Source organism: Dermacentor andersoni, chromosome 11 (genome assembly GCF_023375885.2).
Source record: "Dermacentor andersoni chromosome 11, qqDerAnde1_hic_scaffold, whole genome shotgun sequence".
Classification (NCBI taxonomy): Eukaryota; Metazoa; Arthropoda; class Arachnida; order Ixodida; family Ixodidae; genus Dermacentor; species Dermacentor andersoni.
In genome coordinates, this window is record NC_092824.1 from 122,966,063 (window position 1) to 122,982,817 (window position 16,755).

The 16,755-nt window shown below is 46.3% G+C and overlaps 2 protein-coding genes across 8 annotated transcripts in view; one reads left to right on the plus strand and one right to left on the minus strand.

The window, feature by feature from the left end:
- Window positions 1–16,755, plus strand: part of LOC126539330 (uncharacterized) — a 68,812-nt gene that overhangs the window by 48,399 nt on the left and 3,658 nt on the right. For 4 of the 7 annotated variants that reach the window (XR_008614310.2, XM_055075539.2, XM_050186131.3 and 1 more), the window contains one exon: window positions 5,628–5,665. Coding sequence is in view for 5 of the 7 variants with exons in the window: in XM_055075539.2 (XP_054931514.1) it covers window positions 5,628–5,665 (38 nt within the window). In the remaining 2 variants the exon portion in view is untranslated. Of the gene's footprint in view, window positions 1–308; window positions 392–5,627; window positions 5,666–16,755 lie in introns of those variants that run through there. The other 3 variants (XM_055075540.2, XM_055075542.2, XM_055075544.2) reach the window with 3 other exon arrangements.
- On the minus strand, window positions 3,619–5,621 carry LOC126539369 (uncharacterized). The gene is made up of 5 exons (XM_050186206.2): window positions 5,042–5,621; window positions 4,650–4,875; window positions 4,112–4,285; window positions 3,961–4,053; window positions 3,619–3,887 (listed from the first exon to the last, which is right to left on the minus strand). The coding sequence occupies exons 1-5, from the start codon at window positions 5,181–5,183 to the stop codon at window positions 3,794–3,796; spliced, it is 729 nt and encodes a 242-aa protein (XP_050042163.2). The 5' UTR covers window positions 5,184–5,621; the 3' UTR covers window positions 3,619–3,793.

Here is a 16,755-nt window from a genome sequence, read left to right on the forward strand (position 1 = left end):
TTATAATAAAATTGTGTATAAACACACTTTGGTATATTGAGGTTCAAACTACATGGTGTTCTATGGACAAGGAGTTATAAAAAGGTAAATGCTTCGTTATATAGAGAATCTCATTATATTGAAGTTCGTTATATCGAGGTTTAACTGTAGTGAAGTAAATCTAAAATGTTTCATCGATATCGGCATGTAACGAATACGGGCCCTTAAGGAACATTGGATATAACGAATGTATGTTTGTGTCGTATGCAATTTTGTTTGAACAAGGTTAGACTGTACCGTCATCCATCCAATTGTCAAAACCCTCGTAGGCGCCTGAAGCAAACGTGGACAGGAGCCCTGACCACCCTTGTCACTGGTTGGCCAAATTGACTTCCTGTGTTGGGCAAGTTAGGTCAGCTTGGCTCTGTTTGCCTACTTTCTCTCTGTTGCTTGATGCAAAGCTGCAGTAGCAGATGCTTTCCGGTGCTGCCTGTGCAGCCATTTGCTGGAGGTTTATTGCACCAAGAACATGAAACGGGCACATCTGGAGCATTGATATTTCTGGCTTTTCTCACTTCTCAGTTGCTCTTGACATGATTAAGACACCAGTGACATTGCTATTGTGTACTTTTGAATTTTGATTTGAACAGGTTGCACATGCAGTGACGCTGCATACAATATTGTTGATTTGGGCTTGCCATGTTTTTGTTTCCAAAGCACTCCTACTGGCAAACATTTTGTTATTGGCCATCTTTTATTAAGATATTGATACTGAGAAGCTTTGTCATGCTATGTTGTCATGCAAAGAGAAAGCTGTGTGATACATACATGTGCATTTTACCTACTAGTGCTTAACCAAAGCAGGACTGCTTCAGTGTGATGTTTCTGGTGTAGTCTCTCATAAGTAAGGCATGGTAGTGAGGAATGCATGTTCCTGCATATGTGCGCTGGCATGGTTTGTATGTGCAATTACCATGAGCACAGTCTGCAGAGTTGCTTCAAAGACTGACCATAAATGGGGTAAAAAGAAAAAGATGCTGTTAATCTATGAGCTTTAATTCATGCTCAGACATGTCATAACCATATTTTTCCTCGTATAACCTGCACCCCCAGTTACAACAGCCGGGGTGTAAAAAGGGGGGGGGGGTTGCGTATAACTTGTGGAGATGGCTGCATACAACAGCGCTCAAATCTTTACAAAAACAGTCTCCGTTCGTGGATATGTCCACATCATATCTTCGGTCAGCAGCTCCGGCTCCCCTTCGGCACTGCTGATAAAGTTAGATTCACATGATCGGTGTGATTGCGGATGAATAACTCACATGACACGCAACAAACATCGGATCACTTCGCTGCTAGCATTCACACGACAAAGGATAACAGTGTGGATGCAGCAGCCCTGACATGGGAAACAGTGACGGAGCAAATGCTGCCAAGCCAAGAACTCCAACGGTGATTTCACTCACCGCTGTATTGCAAAGCCAGCACCTCCTCTATTTTATTCAATGACAGCCAGATGCGGCTGATCCGATCATTCACCACCCTCTCCTATCGTCCTTTCCTATTGGCCCCTGTCGACTAGCATTTGCGCCTGCTTTATGATCGGGGGGAGAGTACCATCTGGGTGGTGCCACACAATGCGTGGTAACCTGAAAGACGCAGGAACTACCATGTCTACCAGGGTCTACCACTTCTCCACATAAACGGCAGCGGTGCGTGCTCAGACACAAGCGTGACGCGATCAATCGTACTGTCTGGGTAGAGTCGCATCATGGCAACTCACTGAACTAAGGTGCACAACGGCTCCCATTGGGGAGCGAGTGATTGCACTAGCATTGAAAGAATAGAGGAGGCATTGGCAAACACTCTGCGCAGACTAAGGGAGCTAGCTCTGTAGGAACGGGTGATGTTCATATGATCGCATGATATGCAATCCGCAAGCTGAAATTGCGTGCCACGCTGCCATGAAGTGACACTTTAAGATGAATTTTGCATATAAACCGCACCCTAGCCTTACTGGCAAATTTAAAAATTTTTGGTGCTGGTTATACATGCAGAAATATGGTAGTTGTCATCCAAGGACAGTTATCGACTTTGGGCAGCCTTCAATCTTGGAGGCACTGCTGTGTTCTGTGTTTGCATGCAGGTCCACTTTAGGTCTCTTCGATTTGGCTTGCACCGGCTGCACTAGTTCTGAAAAGTACCGCGCCGGTGCCAAGTAGTGCTGCGAGCGTGCAGCACCGGTTCAGGTGCAGCCACAGATGGCCACAGCCCAAACGAAGACGCAAGTGCAGACCTGCTTTTAGTTCTGTGTCTACGTTCGCAACGTGTGCGGTGTGTGTTGCAAGTATTGTTAGTCAAAAAACGACCGTGATGGCACTTGCACTCTTCGAAGCTGCCATGGAACTGCTAGACCCTGACAGCGACGACGATTTCGATTTCGATGACAGCGATGGCAGTGACAGCGACGAGGAGTTCGACGACGTCTGCGTTGCGGTCGCCTGCGCGTTGGTGCGTGAAGATGCCATTCGTGTGCCTGGCTATGAGGAGGTTGTGAACAGGTACCAAGAGTACGAGTTCAAAAGGCTGTTCAGGCTATCCAGGGAAACGTTCGACTGGGTCAGTGGCAGATTCAGGGTTTTGGCTTTCTATCCGAGCGCAGTTCAAGGCCGTCCACAAATATCTGCAGAAAAAACAAGCCTCATAGCATTGGTGTACATCGGGTCACAAATGTCGATGTACGCCATAGGCGACAAGTTCGATGTTACTGAATCATCCGTGCACGCTTGCGTGACACGGGTCATTTATTTCCTGCACGCTATTAGCGGTGAAGTAATATGCTGGCCCAGTAGCGTGGAAGTGAACCGCATCAAAGCCGGTTTCCTCGCCAAGAGCGGTGGTAAGGGCCCGAAGAACGCCATCGGCTGCATAGACGGGTCGCATATCCAGATCCTAACCCCCAGCGAATCGGCACAGTCTTATTTTAATCGAAAGAAGTGGCCGTCCATCGTCCTCCAAAGAATATGTGACGACAGGAACAAGTTCCTGAATGTTTTCATCGGCTTTCCGGGTTCGGTGCACGACGCCCGCGTATTAAGGGAAAGCCCGTTTTTCGAACGTGCAGCCTCGGAATGTGGCGAGAACTACATTCTTGGGGACAGTGCGTACCCCTTGATGCCTTGGTTAATGACACCTTTCAGGGACAATGAGGGCTCTTTTCCATCATGGAAAAGAAACTTCAATAGACGACACAGTCAACAAAGAGTGTCAATTGAGAACACTTTTGGGATGCTTAAGCAGCGCTTCAGGAGATTGTACAATGTGGACGCCAAAAGTGTTGCGCAAAGCTGCTATATTGTCATGGCCGCATGTGTGTTACACAACCTATGCAACGACGAGAGAGACTTCCTCCTGGAGATGACATCATTGCCACAGGAAGAAGATGTGGGCAATGACGACTCTGAAGGGGACTTCGACTGCAGCCTGCCTGACTACAGCCGGTCTCTCCGAGAGTTTATTGCCAAAGAACAGTGCTAGCCTGATATCTCAAGCTCTGCGATGGGTCGTGATAGTAGTGTTTTTCTTAATATAGTGCCCCATATATGAGCAATGTCTTTGCAATGAAAGTGGAGCATGTAGTGCTGTTGTAACACAACTTTATTGTTGACTAGATGTACTTTGCTGCTTAGCAAATAAATCTGCTAGGCGGTCAAACCGAGCCACGCTTGGCCTTGGCCTCTTCCCATTTCTTGTGAGCTTCAAATTGCTCTGCTCTCGCCTCCTCTTGCTTTTTTTTTTGCGTCACCAATTTTTTCTATAGTACTAAGAGGGGAGGAAGCTTAGAACGGCTGTTCCGCTTCCTCTTTGGTGCTGGTAGGTTCTCAGGCCGTTCATCTGTCGTGCTTCCCCTGTTTAAAATGTACACAAGTAAATGCCACATCACTTCCACGGTTTTGCGTTAACTATATGTAAATCTCTCACCCTGAGTTTCCACTTGACAGGATTGTTGCTCCGGGCTCCAACAGCAATGTGGGGTTCACACTGTGCTGTTTCTTGAGTATGTCAGCCAGCTCTCTGTGTGATGCACAAATTATTAAAACACTGAACAGGCCAAGAAACAATTGCAACTTACTGCTCGTGTTCACAGCTCACACGGTGGTGCCCAGACGAACTGTTCTCTTTTTTTGATTTTTTGTAGGAACGGTCCAACGATTTCCATTTATTTTGTACTTGAGTGGCAGTGAGGTTGCAGCTGAACTCCTCATTCAGAAGTTCCGCAAGTTTTAGCCACAAAAGCTTCCTCGTTCTAAACACAAAGAGAAAGCATAGTTTAGAGCAAAACACATGCTTAAACTTTTTCGCAGTGGCACTGGCCATGTCTTGCATGCAAGGCTGCACAGTATTTTAGTATATTTATACGTGAAGTTTGCTGCTACCAGGTATTCTATAATCAGAATACTATTTGCATTTCAGCTGCCGCATACTGCAAGCACTCAGAGTGGGATGAAAGTATACTAAGCTGTAGGGAATATATACCACGGGGTAATGGAAAACACTGCAGCAACATTGACACTAGAAATTCGAGAAACTATGGCCAGTGCCACTGTACACTACATAAGTACATTTCTCTCTTGCACAAGCTGTTATTTTGAACATGAATGATATCGTACCTTAAGGCTCTACTTCTTCCAACTAAGTCCTTCATCTCCGAGTATTTGGAGATGAACTTTGTTTTCCGACTACTCCACAGTTCTACGTCTTCAGCGGATGCTTCAGAAAGAGTGGCTAGCGGGTGCCTATTGTCACTGTCGGCGGCGGAAGCGGGCGTCGTAGGCTGCGCTGGAGTGGGCAAGTCCTCATCGTTGGCCGCGAACCGCAAAGTGACACATTGCCCGTCTGCAAAGGCAAAGACCAACATTTGAAATGTCTAAGCAGCACATCACGACATCCCAGAATTACAAGTGGTACCTCAAACAAGCGACAATCGCAGTCTACCGCTAATAAGACTCCATCTGACAGCTAACCACGTGTTTCTCGCCACCATGCAGCTAGCTTCACTTACCTGATGCCTGGTATACATAACCATCCGAGGTCTCCATGGCTGAACCATCCTGGTTGCGAAGCAGATTAACTTCCTTCTCGACACCCTGGAGAACGAGCTTCAGCGTCGTCTGCTTACGGTTGGGTGGGATGTAGCACGCCATGCCTGCACTTTCTCGGCACCTCTCCTCGGGCTGGTGCACGGCGGCCGAGAACCTGTGCAGAACTAGGCCTGCACCTTGACAAAACGAGGAAAAAAGTGCAGAGGGCGCGCGCAGCACCGGAAAAACGAAGACGACGGTGCTGCATCCTCTGAACTGGTGCAGCCGGTGCTGCCAAATCGAAGAGACCTTTTGACTGTCTTGATGTTGCCAGAGAGTGGCATGTTGTTATGCCAGGAGTGATGAAAATTGTTTTGCATGCATTAGTATGTCTGCCGGAGAAGCTGGCGATCTTGCATGGCAAAGTGAGCACCTGGCCTGTGCCTCCCTACGTGCTCACTGAGGACACTGTACCTGCACTGTTCAATTTCGGCACATTGTCACCCTGCTGCATGCAAGACTATTTTCTCATAATGTCGCACATTGCTCTCCTCTTTTTTCCCACAGATTATGACATCGCACAGAAGCCCATGCGCAAGCTTGAGGTGGGTGCTCTTCCCTGCTGTCGGCATTCACAGCAAGTTTTCTGTCTCCTTGCTCTCTGGGCATATCTGTCCCATTACTGCAGTATTCATTTGCTGGTTATAAGTCAGAAACGCTATCATACCATTTTCAATACATTTACACTGTAGAAAATGTTTGCAGGGTAACTAGAATATATTAATGGCAGCAATTGTTCCTTTTGCAACATAGCTACATTTCCTTGTATATAACATGACCATGAATGCAACGTGAGGGTGCACATTTGACATCCCTGAAAGAAACAGTACAGCAGATTCTCAGTACACAGAAATTGCTTAAATGAAATTGCTGGTTAAACGAGAAACTTCCGCCTCTGATTTGGTTGGTTTTGTATTTGGATAACACAAAAAAGAACTTTCATTAATCGTAACCAAAATTTTTGCAGCTCTCGGTAAACAAAACTACAGAAGCAGGCTCAGAAGAAACTCCTTTTCATTTCAATTTCATTTCATTTTATTACCTTAAAGACCCCATTCGGGGTATTACATAAGGGGTGGTTAACATGTGAACACAAGAAAAGGCAGGTGTTACATTGAAATACAAGTTTCAACAGTTTCTAGAAATTGTGAATGACATGTGATGGCAGCGACATTAATGGGTAGGTCGTTCCAGTCCTTGGCAACTCGAGGAAAAAATGATGATTGAAAAGTGACCGTTCGTGTTCGAGGACGAAAAACTTGGAGTTCATGATTGGTGCGCTGTGACATGCGTGAAGATGATGGCGTGACGTAAGGCGGGTGGCTTAGTGAGCTGTAAAAAAATTTGTGATAAAGAGAGAGCGTGGCGATGCGACGACGAAAAGCAAGAGATGCCAAGCTAGATTGTGCCTTTAAGTGTGAAATGCTGATGTTATATGAATATGAAGAATCTAGTCGCATGATTCTGAACTGACTCGAGTGCATTGATGATATATGTTTGATGAGGGTTCCAGATGGCGGCGGCATATTCCAGTTGTGGTCTGACAAATGATTTGTATGCGAGTAGTTATAGAACATGTTTATCTGTTCTCTTGAAGTTTCGTTTAATGAGCCTATTATAATATCACAATTATAATGTGAGTGAAGGAGGCATAATGAAGCTGTGTGCGTAGGATTGATAGCACTGTGCATGATCAATAGTATCCATGGGCTTGATAGTATGCAGTATGCACCAGCACAGGACCAGCTGCATACGTGCTGTGGCCCAAACAAGTGCACATGGCCGATCATGCTGTGGTTAACGTTTCTGACAGGATGATGCATTGTGGATGCACATTGCTGTAGTGAATGGGCAGTCAGACCTCAAGTTCCAACACAGGCTTTTTTCTGCACTTTTGGAACTTTTAGTGCTGTTGGCAGTGAGGTTGAGCAGTCACCACCTGGTGAACACTGGCTTAACCACGTCTAGTGCGGATGGGACGTGGCTTCGTCTGCTAGCCACTACAATAGATAGAGGCTGCAAATATGTGTTCGTGTGTGCATATACATCATGCATATTATAGTGAAGCTGTTTACTTCTAGTCCTTGTATGCATCCCCTGCATGCATTCCCAGGAGGGGTACCCTGGGCTGCTTACGTCCGTATTGGGGACACGGCGTATGGACAGAAATGGAGATGGCTATGGCAGAGGGGAAAGAGTGTGGCAACGGCACTGCAGCAATGGAGAGGGGTAGGGGGAAGTAGTGTGACAACGGCACCTGTGCACATGGCCTGCGGGTCTGTGGTTATGATGCGGTGACCACGGCAGCGCTTATGTTGGCGTAGTGTGGTGGTGTACAACGGAGGAACGAGTGGAGAGGCACCTACAGCAGAAACTCGAATACAACCAGTGACAGCGTGACCATGGAAAGGCGGAGAATTTGTATGCAGCCTAAACAGCTTCGCTGGTAATCCGTCGCCATATTAATGTTGTGGCCATAGGCGTATTTACCGGGGGAAGGCGCTTACCCACTCCCCCACTTTTGAAAACAGGCACTTTCCCTGCACGTTCGGATAGTCCACCCAACTACAGCTGAAGCAAAATGTTCTTTCTTAATAGGGTGGACACATAAGTAATGCTTTTCTTTGCTACCTATATCCTGCTTAGGCAGCGAGGATTGCCTTTTGTGCCTCCTTGGGACTTGCTGTAATGGACGGCACGCAAGATCCGCCACACATGCTCGCGTTGCGGTGAAGGCCTGATGCTGTGCAGTTCCCATGCTAACAAATATCAGCTTTCGCTACTTGGATCACACCCAGTTTTTGGGACATCTATATCCGATTATCATCTATCATCTATATCTGATTATCAAATGCTTGAACTATCTAATCTCTGTCCAGAGATGGCCTACATAGCATTGTGGTCTCACTATCTTATAACCATTAAAAATCTAACCAAACCCAATGGTGGTCCAGCTGAGCTATTTTGCTACAATTCAGCTTGCCTGCTCAAGTGACGTTAGTGCCAACTGCACAAAAGTACGTTATTTTCATGTTTTCATGGCAGTGCAATGTTTTCAGTAAGGTTATGCAACTACAGTCGATGACCGATTTCCCGTACACCCGATTTTTCGGACATGCCCAATAATTAGGATGGATGAATCGATGTTATGAGCACCCCCTTTGGAACGGGGCAGTGGGGTATGCCACTAAGCTCTTATTTTATTGCCTAATGTCCTACTTATGTTAAAAAAAGAAAAAAAAGGGGAAGAAAAACCCACGACAAATTTCTGTAACCAAATTTTCTGACCCCCTATTGTCAAATTTATTTTTGTACGCCTTCATTGTTTGTCGTTTCCCCACTTTTCTTCCACCAATCTTCCAATCACCTCTTACTAATCTCTATTATGGACACGCTTACTTTCCCCCTGCTCTCGCTGAATCCAAGGGCTTCAAGAAGGCCAGTGACTCCTAAATCGACGGCTGGTCAGATATCTTCAAATCCTAATAAAGCATGCTCCATTGTTTTCCTATCTTTACCGCAGCCAGCACATGCTTCTTCTTCCTTCTTATATCTCGCTCTATAAGCACATGTTCCAAGGCACCCTGATTTTGCTTCAAAAAGTAATGAGCTTCCCTTTGAGTTATCATAAATTGTTTCTTTCCTGATTTCGTTTTTTCCTCTGAAGTAGTTCCCTGAAAGTTCCCTAGCTTTCACTTGGAACACTTCTTTTGTCACTGGAAGGGCAGCTGCTCTCTGCGTCCGAACAAAGTCGGCCAAAACTGTCTACAGTTCGTGGTGACGGCCTTTCTTTGGTCTGCTAAATGCCATCCTCGTTGCGGCGCAAGCAAAAAGCTGTTGTTGTTGTCCCCTCCAACGATGGACGTTTTTCTCGTTGACGCCGAAGTCCCGCCTGGCTTGAAGGTTTGATGATGCCTCTGCGGCTATCACAACTTTTCGCTTGAAAGCGGCACTGTAGTGGCATCTCCTGCTTGGTGCCATCGCGATAGCACCACGCCGTACACCGATACAACCGACACGACACGGATCAAAATGGCGACCTCACTTGTGTACGGTTGGCTACTGGCATGGCTAGTAGCGGCTGTGATACTGACTTTTCTAGATGGCACCAGCTATGCACCATATTTAGCAGTTTCAATGAAAAACTGGCGCGTTTTTTAATATCCTCGAATCTAAGCCGACCCTAGAGTTTGGAATATGATTATTTGAAAAAAAAACTGTTGGTCTAGATTCGAATAAATATGGTATTTGTTCAGTGTTCAAATTATGACTGGCCATTTTGCGCTCCTTGCTCTCTTTCCCAACTGCATATTCCATTTTCAAAATGATGCGTTTATGGTCACACCCTATGCTGCTATACTCTTCCTCGTGAATGACCATTTCGCTCAACTTATCGTGAATTCCTTCTGCCATCAGACAGTAATTGGTTGATTGCTGGTTTCCCACTTCCCATGTGGTCTGCCCTTCACACTTAGGTCCTGTATTCACAATTACGAGGTTATGTTGCTCACAAAGATCTAGCATTGACCTCCTGTTGTCAATGTAGCCATGTAGATCCTGTATGTGGGCATTCATGTCACCTCATAGGATAATTTCGGCATCATTCCGAAACCCTTAATATCGGCACTTAGGCATTTCGCTAGCTCTTGATTCTTCTCTGTCCAATTATTTCCAGTCCACAAATATGTTGTGCCTAGCCGAGTTTTCTTTCCACTCATTGTACAGTGCTCACGGATTGAAATAGGACACGGAGCATTTAGTACAACCCTACATATGTGCAAAGTACGCGAGAGCACAATGTCATGTCGCTAGGAATTTGGTCACCAAAGGTGACGAGGGCTCCGATGTAAGTGTACGCGCCAGAATTACGTCGATGTGACACGAACTGCAGCCGGTTGAAGCGAAAGTATGCGCATTACTTAGCCCTAAATTGACGCGTTTCATTCCGTGAGCACTGTACCTGTTAACCAAAGGTGCTCTTGACCCATTTGGCTTCCCTGATAGATGAGCATTCTGACTCCCCCTCCGTTTTTTTCCGATTTAGTTCTGTTGCACCCTTCCCAAACACAATTCTCAATCACTGGTGGCTCTTCCGAGTCTCTAAGGTGCGTTTCTGTAACCACATGCACCCCTATTTGTTGTCTATTTTTGCTCCTGAATCTCTACCTACTTTTCCTTTCTTGTGCCGCCCTGCATGTTTATGTAGCTTACTGCATGGCGAGCTCTTTCTCGTTTTCCTCCTTTTTCTGTTATTGATGGCGATGCTATGCTGAGGTTCCCCTAGCCTTCTTCATTACTACGTACACTGGCCTCCTGAGCACTCCTGGGCCCCCTGAAAAAGCAACCGCGTGACCAGCAAGTCGCTAGCCCACTTCTCGTCCAAGCCTGTAATTGAAGTGGATCCCATCTTCTTTCAAAACCACCACACCTCCTCACTTTCCTGTTTACTTCGACAACCTCGACACCTTTCTCTCGGCTCATTGTCCACATAGCCCCATTAACAGCCACTACGGCTCTTTGTACATTACTGTCACATGCAGGCACCTCCGGCACCATGCACACCACGATCTGCACCTAAGGGGACAAGTAGCACAAATCATCTACCCCCCTTTGCCAAGTGCTGGGCTAATCCTGTCCCCTTTTTGTTTACGACGTAATTCAGCCCACCTGCTACTACAACAAGGTTGCGTCCGTGGGCATTTTCCGTGAGCTTTGCTTTTGCTCACTCCATGACAGAACCCATTGTTTGCCCTGGAAATGTCCCTACCGCCACTCTTTTATCGACTTTAACTTCTTGCCCAATTGCCTCTGAGCACCTAGCCAGGTTTGAGCCGCCGGCGATAATCACCCTTTCGCTCTCTCCTACTGCCAAGGCCTCTCCCTGCTTCCCTTTGTGATCCTTTTCCATGTGATTTGGACTTGACAAGGGGCATTGACCCCTGCATTCCTGCATTTCCTTTGTGGTGGCCTCAAGGTAGGTGCAGCTCTTTCCAGCTGCTCTCTGCCATGTCACATCAGGAGACAACGTTCCATTGTCACAACCATTCTCGTTTGTGATGGCAGCCCGGTTCAGCTTTTCCTTGGCTGCTTGAAGTCTTTTTTTCCACCGCCTCCTGTGCATCGTGCTCCATATTTAGCTCATTGTTGAGCTCTTCGACCTGTTTCACAAGCTCATGCTTGAAATCATCTATTTTCTTTAGCCTAGTATCAACATCACAGTGTCTTGACTGACTTGATTGACTCAATTTCTTCTCCATTCTCATCCTTCCCCTCTTCTACCTTGAGGAACCCCCGCACACTGCACGCTTTGCCATCATTCTTGCCATGTGTTGCAATACACCAAAGCTTTCAGAGCTTGTGCCCTCTAGCAAAAGCCAATATGCATGGTATCTAAATTCTTAATATGCCGCAAAATAATTATCACCAATGTTTCAGAAGGAATAAATGCCACACAGACTTAAAATGCAACTCCGGCAATTTTTGACCATGTCAAGCTAATGGACTATTTACGTTCCCGAGAAGACCCCCCTGTCACACATCTGATACAGTCGAACCCGGCTATATCGAACTTGCATAAAAAACGCCTATCAGTGTTCGATATAAGGCATAATACTATATAATCCTGCTAAAGAATTGGATGTCATAAAAGCACATACCATATATAACATCACTTTATTGATGAAACTAGCTTAGTTTCGCATGAAATAGTCATGTATTTTCTTCTGCTTGGGCAATTTCGCTGCCTGCGGTGCACGCACTTCTCCACATTGTCTAAAGAGTCGGAGAAGCTGAGGCCGCAACCTTCCATGTTCGTGCAGAAGCACCAGACTAGTGCAAGTGCACCAAACACCTTGGCGGATGTGGGCAAAGAACCATCATTGATTTCCTCATTGTGCCCACATTCAATTGTGCTCTGTACAATGTCGGCAATGTAGTTTTCATTTTCTGGCTCTCCCGTGGTAGCGACACCATCATCTGTGCTCACAAACTCGTTGACCGTTGACTCGTCAGTGGCTTCTGGAAATTCTGGCAGCTCGCTCCAAACTTCGGCAACACCGGCAACGGCATCGTTGCACTCATCAGAATTTACAGTCGTCACCAGGCACACGGAAGGCGGCACGTCTGAAGCAATTTCAGATGAACCACGTGTACACGGCCATGCGTATGCATCGGGTGCCACGGGCACCGGCTCGCGTGTTTGACCACTTTAGCCCTAATCTCCCCCTTATTCTTCAAGATCGTGCTGGGAGTGCTCTCGTATTCTTGAATGCTGCGGGGTGCTCCGACTTCTCACTGCGTTCGACCGGATTTATGTTTTCAAGGTTCACGGCGAAAAATCTGCTCCTTCATCACAGTAACACTGCGGGAGAAGGCCTGCAAGGCGCAAAACAATGAACCAGACAAGCAGCGAGACATTTCACACGCTATCTTGCATGACGAGGGCACAAGAGCCTCTGATTGGCTGTCTGAGCAAGCGCTGTGGGCAGGCCAGGATAATATTTTGCAGGGGGGGTGTCGACGGCTCGCCCAACGCAGCGCGGTCACGGTAGAGAGAGCGGTTGGATGGAGCCGCGCCGCCGGGTGTTTCCCGCTGCTATGAGGGAAAGCCAACTTCTGGGGGCACTTTTTTGGTGCTTGTCGTTCAATGTATCGGGAGTTGCTCCTATTTTTGTTCGATGTAAGCATAATTTTTGCTATATATACTCATTGTAACTATACTGTGTTCAGAATTGTTCGATATACAGAATAATTCGATGTAAACGGGTTAGACTGTTGTAGAATTGTTTAGCAGATTCGAACATAATTTTAAATAAGCAAAAAAGCTTGAAAACGAAACCGAAACCTGACCAAGTTGCCGAGCGAACCTCTTCGTGTGATGTCACAAGTGTCCCCAACGGGGAATGCGCGCAAGGCATGCCAGTCTTGCCCGCTGGCAGCAAAGAGCTGACGCTCAGCTGAATCATGACCACGCCGGTCGTTCGGGTGATAGTGTCAGCTGCGCCAGCTCTTCAGATCTGTCAAATACGTTGCGCTAAAGGACTCTGCAACTATTCTGCAAAACCAAATATACATGAAAAAAAAAGGAGAAAAGGAAAGCTAGCCAATTATTTAAAGGCTAAAAAAATAAAAATGAAAAGCAGAAGCAAGCTGAAAGCATGCACAAAAAAACTTGTTTTCATCGCCGCCACGGAGCCCTAGAAAAACACGTCTGTCCGCCACAAACATTACATCACCCTTCACAGCGCCGCCACATCAATCAACCCTTCACAGCACTGCCACCGTACCACATAGAGTCAATGTATAGGAACGTCTGATATTTCGGATGCAAGAACCCTTCGCTTTCCGAGTTTCCGCACTTCTTGCTATGACTGCAGGTCCGAAACAGCATTGATCAAAGTCACCACTGCCACCATTTTGATTATCTTGCCATCTCTAACAGGCGTTCTCGCATGCAAATCCGCTGGCAGACCACCACGGCAATGCTAGGCTTAGCTACTTCGACGTTCGCTGCCGAGCTTCATGTGTTCGGTGCCATGTTCCTAATTAAAACAATCCGCCACTGTTAGCAAATGACACTGATCCCGCCTATCCAAGCTTGCTTCGAAGCTCGAAAAATACGAGTTGCACAATGCCTGTTTTCGAAAGTCAGCTTCGCCTTAATACAGAAGTGTTAGGCGGTGGTGCCTACGCAAAGTGGTGCGGTGAAGCATACCAAGAGTGGGAAGGGACGATTGCCACAGCACACAGTATGTTACTCAAGTATTATTGCGCAACAAAAAAGACACAGACATAAGAGAAGAAGAACACATACCAAGTGCTACGTCTTCTCTTACGTCCATGTCTTTTTTTGTTGCGCAATAATACTTGAGTAATGGATTACCAACTTGGCCCGGAATGCTGCTCTCACACAGTATGTATTCCTTAATTATACACACATGCACCTGCCGTCTTCTGTCACTGTATGAGCACTGATACGCCTAATAAGAGTACTGGCAGCCATTCAGAGCTATTTGACCCCTTGGGGGCATTAAAAGGCATGCATTAGTTTTTTCAAAAGACAAGCTAAACTATAAGGGGCACGGTGTTTAAGGAGATTGACAAGGGATAAATGTCTATTCTGTGTAGGTTCATTGCAGCCTTTGTTGTAAGTTGCTCATTGAAGCATTCCAGAATGTTATATTGAAGCTAATAAAAATGATCAGCAGACTACTAAAACAACAGCACGAGATAGGGACTTGAAATTCTGTGATAGTGGGGATAATTTTAAGTGCAACATGTAGCAAAGCTTTCATTTTCCTACTTTAAATGCAAGTGTTGCAGATAACTAAACCATTGCTTTTCATGTGTTTTCATGCATCATACAAGATTTGTAGTTTGTTTCTGCAATGTCCTCGATGAGCTGAACAAGGCGTCTTGTGACCCATGTTTACATGAAAGAGATTTGTTGAAAAGTTGAATTTTCCCTTTATTATTTCTATGCATGTGCTTCTTTCTGATTATGAAATACCAGCTGGTAAGTACAGGTGCTTGCTGTACTGGAGGTGCTCATTGCAACTCCACAGTAATAGCCTATGGAGCTTTCATTTTATGCACCTCTCCTATGCCCACCGTTCAGTACCAGTCACCACTGTTTGCTGCGCATCGACTTCCTAAGGCTCATTAGGAACCTTATCTTGTGTCAGTGATCACAGCCAAGATGTGCGACACCCTACATTTAGGGAGGCTTCATTACATTGAAGTGGGCCAGTGTCATTAGCAGCGCTGCACAATTGTACATCTAGCATCCCTCTAGTGGGTTCCCTTGTCATCACGCATCCGCTAGGTAGAGTAGCAGGCTAGAGCACAGGCGGACCTCTGTGACTTGGATAAAATCTCTCTGTCATGGAAAGGGGCAGTGTGTCACATGTTCATGCAAATACAGTATAAAAAATTTGGAGGATGCTTAAGCTTTGCCTTTAAGAGTGGAACGCGGTAGCATACAAAGATCGCTGACTGCTTTTAATGCCTCCCGGCAGCTGCAGCGTATGTAACCATAATATTTACTAGGAAACGCTTGCAGTGAACACTATGCACAAAGGTGGGCTTTCTGGTCAAAACGCAGCCTCTTGCATGGGCCGCGATGTGGCAGATGCGAGACCATCTGGAAGTCTTTCAAGAATGTGGGCGCTCCGCTCCATGGACTCTGAAATATTTATGTGCCGTTGCGTGCAAATGGCAGACATCGCCTAGGTTTGTGCATTGTAGAAACACTGGGAAAGGGGTTTGTTTGAGTTTTCACGTAACAGAATTATGTTTTCTTGTAAATTCAAATTACAATCCGAGAGCTATCATGTCTGTAGGTTGTGTGCAAGTCGTAGTTTGCGATTTTTCCACGTATTTTAGCATGAAAAATTAAGTTAGTTCAGTGAATTCTTTGCGTCACATGAAAGAGCTAGATATGTGCGTCTCAAAATTCATTTCTCGTTGCGGCGCCCATCGCCGGACGCCGGTGTTCCAGCGGTGTCGACACTGGATTTTCTGCCACAAGGGCTCTTTGAACTTAACGCTGTCACGTTAAATATTCCGGCAGAACCCATCTCTCTATGACTTGATGGTAATGCATTAGATTTGAATCAATATAGCAACACAGCATATCGCCACCGTCAAAGTGAGTTATGTATGAGGCGTGTACTGCAGCAGGACTCTTCTTTTGCGCTTCCCGAAGAACATTCAGCACCAACTAGCGCCACTGCCACGAAGCCTGCACATGGCCTCCAAAATACGAGGTCTGTTAGAAAAGTGTCTGACCTCATTATTTTTTTTTTTTTTTTTCGAACGCCTGATGGATATGAAACCAGTGCACTTGCATCAGCCAACCTTGAACCGTCGTGCGCATGCGCAAATTTTTTTTCGCCTCCCGATAGCGTCAGTCGCTGGGATGCCGCATTTGTGCGGGGTAGGGCACAGTGCTCTCGTCGGTTTTTTATTGCAAGGAAAATGGCGGAGCGACTGGAGCAGCGCTACAGCATCAAATTTTGCCAGAAACTGGCAACAGCCAAGTGGAAACCATTTAGAAGATTCAGATGGCTTTCGGTGACAATGCTATGAGCAGCACACAGATTAAGTAGTGGTACAACCGGTTTAAAGACGGCTGCACATCGGTGGAGAGCGAGCCACGCTCCCATCGGCCATCAACATGCCGAAAGGACCACGTCATTGCCGAAGTGAATGCTGTGGTGATGCGGGACCATCGTGTGACTATCCGAGAAATTGCGGAAGAGGGTGGCATCGGCACTTTTTCTGCACATTCCATTATGACCGAAGATTTGGCCATGAGGAAAGTTGCGGCGAAATTCGTGCCGAAGCTGCTCACAGTGGACCTATGTCGGGGTGATAGAGGTTCATTGAAGAGTGCTACATATGCACACACTGCCACATACTCATTGATTATCCAGGCAGAACACTGGCAGCAGGCAGAACACTGGAACACTGTGGCTTCATGCAGAACTTGTACAGACAGTTTCTTGTCAGATGGGAAGCAGAGGTGTACTACATTGCATGTCCTCTGCATTTCTGTTGCAATACTGCTGCAGCCACTGATTTTGCATCGGTCTTTCTCAAGCAAGTCATGCACCAAGCTTCTTCCTTTTCATCT